The following is an 8,747-nucleotide window of genomic DNA, read 5'->3' as shown; positions in this document are numbered from 1 at the left end:
AGTATATTGAGAGAACTAAGCATCATATATTTTTTTCTATCATATCATATATATATATATATATATATATATATATATATATATACATGCAAAATCTTATGTATATACATAGAAATCCAACATAATACTTATCATCTTTTTCAACCTATTAAGTTTGTGAGGTATTTTTCCTTCTTATTAGTGATATAGACATAGAAGTGAGCGAGTGTTCGTTGCTAGGTTAGTTTGATTTATATAGGATTAGAGAGAGACATTTCTTGATGTAAAAGTATTTGAATATTGTTAATAGAAGTGTCTTCTTCTTAGTATTGTTGTGTTGATAAAAAATTTCAATTTTGTAAGTCTTCCTGAATGAATGTAAATAATTAGTTTTCTTTGTGAGAGCTATTCACAAAGTGTGTTAAATCATAATAAGTTTTTGGTCTTTTCTCTATATTTTGGAAATAGATTATCAACCTAAATTTGTGTGTTATCCATTGATTGGTTTACTATTTAGGGACAAACATGTTATTATTAAGTTTTAAATTGATAGACATGTATGTGCAACACGAACTTAATAAGCCCTAGGCTTACCCAATTAAAATTTTAAATGTGCGCAACCGATGAAATAATATAACGAGTGGCAATGGAGAAGGGAAAGAAGGCTTAGCCAGGAAGATGACAAAGAAGCTCTACAAGGATGTAACACATGAAGCTCTTAGTCAAAGACTTTATTTTACTGTTAGTGCTTTTATTGTAGTTTAGACAATAAATAAGAGTTATAACTGATCTTGAAGGGTGTTGGAATAGTTATTATATTGTTATTTACGAACTTTGAAAATTAGGATAAAAACTTACCACTTACCAAAATTAAAGATGACCAAGCTAATCACGTAATTAAGACATTACTCAACATATAACCCCCCTTAAATGACATGGATTAGGGTTATACATCTCCTGAACGACTTCTTCTTCTTCTCCTCAAATATGGATAATATCCTCGTACAATGTTGTTATGTCCGACTTAGCTAGCGAGGGATCCAGTTCGTGATAGAGAACAAAACAACGAGTGTACCTATGTTCACCTCTTCTCCAACAAACACTAAAGTTGAAGGATAACTGCAGGTCGGTAGCTATGTAAGGAAACTCCTATCTGATCATCCGTCTCCTACCCCTGAGAGGCATCTACCTCATCCCCATTACAAAAAGAGGTTTACTATGTTGGGGGCACTTCTTTTTTCCTTTTTAGAAAGAATGAAACACATAAGGGGTCGTCCCTTTGTTTCAGCTTGCTCCTTAGATTGTGGATTCATATGGGCCTCAGACCCTGCTTTGCTTAGTTTACTGACAACGACAAATGCTTGATTGATAAGTGCGACGAGGAGATGGAGATTCGAGAAAAAAATTATGAATAAGTAAGTGAAGGTTTGGCCTACATGCTCAACTCAAGTAAGAAGAAACTATAAATTCAAGCCTATTGTATTAAATGGTGGCAGAGGGAGTACTCGGCCACAAGACATTGTTGTCCTTTTTTTGCACTTGGAAATTGTTGTAACTTAGCAATTTGATTGTTCTAGATCAAACATGGCAATGATTGTTAGTATGCTTCCTGGGCCTTACTTCTTGATGACTAATCTATATTATCAGCTGATGGAAACCATTCAAGAGAGTTATAACCCTAATTTGTTTCATTTAAGGGGGTTATATGCTGAGTAATGTCCTAGATGTTAGGTGATATGCCAACTAAGTATTAAATATGCCAACTAAGCAACCAATTACTCTAAGGTGTAATTTGAACAAAACGTGCACTTGGATGATATTATGTGTACAAAGGCCCTACCGATACTTTTTGTACCGACTAAACCTGAATGACGTTTTTTTGAACAAATTTGAAACTTAGTTAGCCTCCTAAGACATTTTCTCAATTAGTCCATGCAATGTAAGTCATAATTTTCCATTTAATTTTTTTGACCGATAATACTAACTAACCCAATAAGTCAATTATCATAGGTGTAATTTGAACAAAACGTATATTTGGAAGGTATTTGGTATACAAAGACTTTAATTCACTGATATTTTTTTATTGACTAAACTTACATGAAAACTTTTAAACAATTTTGAATCTTGATTACTCTCATAAGTTATTTTTCCTATTGTCTAGTCTATCCGAGATAGGGGATAAAGGAGAGTTCTAGCACACACTAAATAAATAAATAAATAATGGAGGCGTTTGTGTGTGTGTGTGTGTGTGTGGGGGGGGGGGGGGGGGGGGGGGGGTCACAGCTTTTCAGTTGCTTGAATTATGTTCAATGCTAGACAAGGTGGTCCTCTAGGATTTTTCAGATTCTTATGTTTGATTCTATGATTGATTCTATGGTTCTTGATTTGGAGGTCAAGAAGAATTTTGATGCGTTAATTGAAGTTCAAATTGGCTTATAACTCTGTAATTTCTTGTTTTTTGCTAGTAGTGTTTTAATATCTTCCTGTAACCATAAGTTTTATGATGTATTTATTGTTTATCCTAATTCGGATAATTTACATCCCACTAAAAACATTTGAAGGAATTTGAAGACAGATAAAATCTATATTTGTGTCCGAATTGCGTTACATGTAAAAAAAAATAAAGCAAATGTGAATATCATCGTGTTTATGTTTATAATTGTTATAATCGTCCGCCTAGCAACCAAGCATAAATTTTGAAAAAAAGTACAAATGCTACATCAAACCAAACCTCCAACAAAGTGATAAATTTTCATTATTTGTGTGTAAGGGTAAATGTGTAAATCAGAAAACTTGAGCACCTTCAAATCAATCATGTAACAGCCTGCACAAACAAATTTCAAGATTTCACATCATTAGTCATAATCCGTTTTTACTTACTAGAAAAAATCAAAGAAATAAGATGAACTGACATATCACATAACATGACAACCTTGTATTAACTGATGTCAATATGACAAAAATTGCAATCTTTTGTCTCACCCAAAAAGACCTAAATGCCCTTCTAATCCTCAAAATGTTGAAAATAACCTCAAAAGACTTGTTTAGTCCCTTGTAAGAAATGCAACCCTAAGGTTGATTTGGGTTTTACCATCAACACCTAAAATATTTTTAAAAGGAAACTACATTTCAGGATGATTTCAAATAACGAAAATTGCAAAAACCATATTTCAAGAAGTTACAACCGTGAAAAAAAAAAATCTAATATAAAAATTTATAAATTTTTCATTCAGTTAATTTGATAAAGAAAATCTTTTATACCTACAATAATCCACAAGTGGTCTGGAGCATAAGTATATATATCTGTGCAAGCTATTACTTATAAATGCAGCCTGGAGTACTGATTTATCACTGAAAAAACAAGAAAAACAATTGAAAATTAGCGTAAAGACTTTATTTAATGATGGAAGTAAATGACCATTTTACCCTTTGAAACATTTTTAAACCATCAAAAAGATCAATCATTTCAACATAACATCAAACACCAAACAACCTAAATTGTATGCTTCATGGGAACTCCTTTTAAGGTAGAAATTGTAAATTAGTACATTCTAAATTCAACAAATAAAAATAAAAATAATATTTTATAATTAACTTGTAAGGAGAAAAAATTAAAAACCTTGGAATGAAGACGAAATGATCGCCTTATGACAAGTCCACCACTTTCAAGAATCTCCCCACCAAATAATTTTGTGCTTCTTAAAATTCTTTCATGAGATTGACCATGGATTTGACCACTTTTGTGATAAACTTTCTTTCTTTTAGACACATTTTCCTCTCTGTAACATTTCATTAAAAGAACATAATTACTAAATTGATGTTTATACTTTTGGCTCAATGTAGAAAGAACGACTTAATACAGAAACACAAGGAAACAAAGCTTTCCGCTTTAAGTCGTGTAACACATTTACGAATTTGCCCTCATTAACTTAATGGGAAACAAAAAGAAGATTATTTATACCCTAACACTTCAATTCCTTGTGTAGAATTGATCCTTTCCTGCAAAAGTAAGAGTGATAATGTTATACCCTTTGTCAAATAATACAAATTCCCAAGGGTTTAAAATATAAATTATAATTTCTTGCATTTAACTGAAAATTTCTATAAGAAGCTTTACAAGAGTCAACATACCTCATTTTCCAAATATAGATTTCCCCTTCTAGAACATGATGAATGTTTCTCAGAAGAAAATGTCACATTTTCCAAATATTCTGAGCTTTGGTCAAACTTTGACCAATGATGTTTTGAAGGAAGAGTTTTTCCAATTTCATTACTCATGGATTTAATTGAAAACTTATTTTGGGGATAAGAGTTGAAGCTAGCATCCGAAAGGGTATTTTTGTCCAGTGAACTACTTTTGCCTCCTAAACATTCAACCTCCTGCCTAAAGCTTTCAAATTTGGGCTTTAAATGATTTTGGCATACACAAACTGTTTTTTCCATACTTCTTAACCAATCAGATCGCTTTAAATTCAAATCAACAATAAGCTGAATCCCATCTTTTGCCCCTATATGATATTTAAAAGATGGAACTACTTTAGAAGATTTCATGGAGGCAGTATCTGTTAAAAATACACCATTTTTTTGATTAATCTTGATATCAGAAATGGGAGTGTTTCCATCTAGGATTGTTTTTGAAGATTTCATTGTATATTTGGAAGTGTTCTTGTGAGATTTGAATATAGCTTGTGAGCATGATGATAATTTGTTCTTCATTTGTAAACGGGTTGACTTTCGGTTTGAAGTTTCAAGAATCTCAACACCTGGACTCTGCATTAACAATTTTCCATGAATTTTATTCGATTGTGAAAAATGAGCATAACACATGAATTTTGTTAATGTATATGATAATTATTATAGCATCCACTTTTGCTTTTCTTTTTCTATTACATCATTGTACTTTAATTTATTTCTTATAAAGGCATTGTGTACGTTAAAAATCAACTCAATTATAATTTATAGCATTGTAGTTTTATTTTTATTTTTATTTTTCTTATTAGGGCATAATACATTGAAAAACCTATCTAATGATATGAGTAAAATTGTTTTTTACTTGATTAAGTCATGTTTCTATTAAGATTTTGAAAAAGAGAAAAATGAAAGAGAAAATACCTCAAAATAACATTCCTTTTCCTTATGGCATTCTTGTTCATGGCTATCAGTTAGATAATGCACTCTTTTGTGATCCTTGTCCATAAGTTGGCTGATTTTGTAATAAATACCTGAACCAATGTTGATTATTTACCAATTTGATAAAAAAGCAGAACATATTCAAATTTGAAATACCTGACAAAAAAAAACTAAAATTCAAGCATAACTCAAAGCAAACAGAAAAGTCCCCAACTCTTGACAAAATCTACAAAATGCCCCACTCAAGCTTTTAAGAATTCACAAAGACACCATGAATTTTGTTTTTAACTTTGTCATTTTCTTGTATGAAATTTGAAGGTATAGAAATTCTAGTTCATATATTGGAAAGACCTTGGGGGGATATCCATCATATAAGTTACTTCTTCATTAATGATCTTCAATAAAAGACATTTCTAGTGAATGAAGGAAATAGTGGATTAGTATTAAACCAAAATGTAACCTTAAAGACACATATTACATCTCAATCAATGATTAGCCACTAGTTTCCCCGTTGAACAATACTCAAAAAGGAAATGAAATCATATAAAAAGGGAACTCTACATCAAATAATGAATGTTATAGCATCTAATATGGAAACAGTCGCATAGTGTTCATTTAATCCCTAGTGAGGAGTCCAAAAAGATATCTCTATAAAACTATGAGTACTTTTGTATTGAATATAGGGTTACTTAGAGCGTCATCCCCAAAATTGCAAAGATCGAGGATATGTAAGTAGTAGGTGAGGACATAGCCTAACTATTCACGAAAATGAACTATACAAGAACTTCATAGTTCATGTTCAACTCCCGTTTTAACAAATAGAGCGACTCCATGTGAATCAAAATCTGTCCCAAAATGGATCTGGTCAACAAATATCAACCCACATTCGAAAATGTTAAAATCTAAGATACCCAGAAAGCATTTTGGCATTCAATCTAAGATAGCATGAATGTAAGTTAGTCAAACATCAGAGTTTATAAGTAGCTTCAGTAAGCTCCAATTCGTGGAAACTGGATGCGAGTATGTAATGAAGGTCAGTGAGTCGTACCGGAAATGAAGATGTTGGCGTTGACAAGTCAACGAGAAGATACGCCGGAGAAAGAGGGAGGACGATTGCCGTGAAACAGAATAGCCTCGCTTCTCTTCAAACGGCTCAAGGGTCCATTGAAGCCTTTCTACGGAGAAGAGGCAAAAGTTTTTTATTCGATTTCAAATTTCCAAACGCTACCCAATTTAATTTATACTAAATTTCATTTGAGCCCTTAAACTTTTGGGTTTTTACATAGGAGTGATTACATGATAGATTCTTTCCCATCAATTTCAAATATATGGTAGAATCATATGCAAATATCACATGATGTTTATACTTTTTATTAATCGTCTTTTAAAACTTTTATATTTTGTTGAATTGAAACATTAACTTCTAACAAGGAATAATGATATATATTGCAATAATGCCTAGGATTAAAATTAAATGCAAAAAATGATTAATCATTAAAATGACTAGATTGGGTGTAGGGATGAGTTAGGTTTCGGACCATGACCTAATGGAAGGGTACCAAAAACATTGAGTTGCATTTCTCGGACCGAATAATGAACCAAAATATAAGGTACGACCAAGACCAAATATGATTAAATGGTGAGAGTACACGTTTTAAATTCAAATATATACCCAAAGTGTTAATCGTAAACAAAACCATTCATAACAATAAAAACAACTAGTAAACAAAAATCATTAGTTAATAATAAAAACCACAAAAGGAATTTTGACCTTAGTAGTATCAAGGTGTTTGAAAATATGTGCTTTCTTTATGGGATTGAGGATCCAAGTCCCGTCGTGGACAAATAAGTAGTTTAAGAACAAGATGTAATAGGTTATGTGTTAGATATTCAAATAAATAAATAAATAAACAATAAAAATCATTTCGTAAACAACAAAAAAATCATCCATAAACAATTAAAACCAAGTATCCAAACATAGAAACTCTAATCATTCATAGCCAATTTTTATTTTCCTTTTCAATTTGGATTGTAGTCTTTTCAATCTTTATAAAAAAACAATTAAAGAAACAAAGTTAATTTCAAGTTTATAATTTGTTACAAATAAAACAAGAAGATTGAAGTTATTACCTAATTTTCCTTTAAAATATCATCAATGTCGTCTGTAATCAGCTTCTTTAACTTTTTTTTTACCCAATATTGGATGCAAATTATAGACTCGACTATTGATGTTGAAAAGTTTGTTAGTACACAATCATCCACGTTTAATGAAGGCTCAGATACCACAGTCGAAATTTATATTGCCAAAATATCTAACAATAACACGTTATAAAAATATAACTTGAAAATTAAATAAAAAAAAAAACTCGAAAAATGCATAAATTAATAAAGGTTACATGTGGCCATCCGAGACAGTTAAGAACCACAAAACATTTTGTTTCCACCACTTGAAATGTCAAAGCAGGTAGTATAAGCAAGTTTTGGCTTCATTTTAGTACCTTTTTAACTCGTTTTCCATTACAATTGAGTTGTTCTCAAATGAACTATATACAAAATTCACATCTTATTTTGTTTAAAGTCGATATTGGTAATTTTTTATGTTATTTTTTTTAAGTGATTAATAACTTTCCAAATTAATGAAATTTAACATATAATACTCATGTCTAGGTAACGAAGAATACAATTTCATAAGATAACAACCTACGTTTCTTTACTTTCAATGATCTTTCCATTCCGAAAGTAAGTCCATATGTGTTTCTAAGAAACACTTTATATGTAAGAATGTTGTAATAAAAGAAAGTAAAAAGCATCCTACTTTCATTTTTTTATGTGTTCTAGTTAGAGCTGGCAAAAATCGATTCAACCCACCAACCCAATTCAAACCCAAACCAAAATTAGCAGGTTGGGTTGAGATTTTCAACCCATTTAGGATAAATGTGTCAACCTGCCTAACTCATTTAATTAAATAGGTTAGGTTGTGTAAATGTTGTCAACCCGTTTTCAACCCACCAATCCATTTAACTTTAATATATATTTAATTTAATAATTATTAAATAATACAATGTACTAATCTAAGTATTAATTTATAAATTACAATGTTATCATTATTTATGTTTTAAAAAATACAATCCTAATTGCTATCTATTTTTTTTTACCGACAACACTAGTCACTCTTCATAATCATTTCGAAATTACATATCTTTCATGTTATTTGAAAATTTTCTTTGTATTTGTGAATTGGGATTGTGCTTTTATTATACTTTGAAAGTTTATTTAAGTTTTAAACTAATTTAAATGGTGTAATATTTAGTTAATTTATTTACTTTTTAATTTTAAGTGAGTTAACTCAGGTTTAAACCATTTATTTAATAGGTTGGCTTGAGAATCATATAAACGGGTCAATCCGGTGACAACCCATTTATCTGAAATGTTGGTTGGGTTGAAAATATATACTCATTTAAATAAAAAGGTTGAGTTTGGTTCAAATCTTCAATCCAATTAATAAATTGGTTAAACTCGAATCCAACCCACATCGACCCATTGACAGCTCTATTTCTAATAGTCAACTTTTTATCTTTGTTATCCTTTTTTTTTTCTTTTTAAATTTTTTTTGTATAGTTGGTATGCAAAGATGTTTA

The 8,747-nt window shown here is 30.6% G+C and overlaps 1 protein-coding gene across 3 annotated transcripts; it reads right to left on the bottom strand.

The window, feature by feature from the left end:
• Positions 1 to 2,549: 2,549 nt before the first annotated feature.
• LOC145163110 (uncharacterized) lies at positions 2,550 to 6,303 on the bottom strand. Of its 3 annotated transcripts, XR_013739567.1 has the most exons (8): positions 6,158 to 6,303; positions 5,092 to 5,201; positions 4,111 to 4,749; positions 3,941 to 3,978; positions 3,599 to 3,758; positions 3,241 to 3,330; positions 2,912 to 3,079; positions 2,550 to 2,803 (listed from the first exon to the last, which is right to left on the bottom strand). XR_013739567.1 is itself a non-coding variant. In XM_079081998.1 (6 exons), exons 2-6 carry the CDS (start codon positions 5,173 to 5,175, stop codon positions 2,792 to 2,794), a joined length of 933 nt encoding a protein of 310 aa, XP_078938124.1. In that variant the 5' UTR covers positions 5,176 to 5,201; positions 6,158 to 6,303; the 3' UTR covers positions 2,550 to 2,791. The 3 variants fall into 3 exon arrangements, 1 of the variants encoding a protein (XP_078938124.1); XR_013739566.1 differs by lacking the exon at positions 2,912 to 3,079; XM_079081998.1 differs by lacking the exons at positions 2,912 to 3,079; positions 3,241 to 3,330.
• Between the last annotated feature and the right edge of the window lie 2,444 nt (positions 6,304 to 8,747).

The sequence above is a fragment of the Lactuca virosa genome, chromosome 3 (genome assembly GCF_052849685.1).
Source record: "Lactuca virosa cultivar CGN04683 chromosome 3, Lactuca_virosa_CGN04683_v6, whole genome shotgun sequence".
Classification (NCBI taxonomy): domain Eukaryota; kingdom Viridiplantae; phylum Streptophyta; class Magnoliopsida; order Asterales; family Asteraceae; genus Lactuca; species Lactuca virosa.
This window is presented reverse-complemented; position numbering and strand designations above follow the sequence as displayed.

Excerpts from the sequence above, each read along its gene's own strand:
- LOC145163110 (XM_079081998.1), bottom strand. The coding sequence starts at position 5,175 with ATGGACAAGGATCACAAAAGAGTGCATTATCTAACTGATAGCCATGAA. Across the intron at positions 3,979-4,110 it reads ATCTATATTTGGAAAATGAG|GAAAGGATCAATTCTACACA; the intron begins GTATGTTGACTC and ends TTACTTTTGCAG. Across the intron at positions 3,759-3,940 it reads CAAGGAATTGAAGTGTTAGG|AGAGGAAAATGTGTCTAAAA; the intron begins GTATAAATAATC and ends GAAATGTTACAG.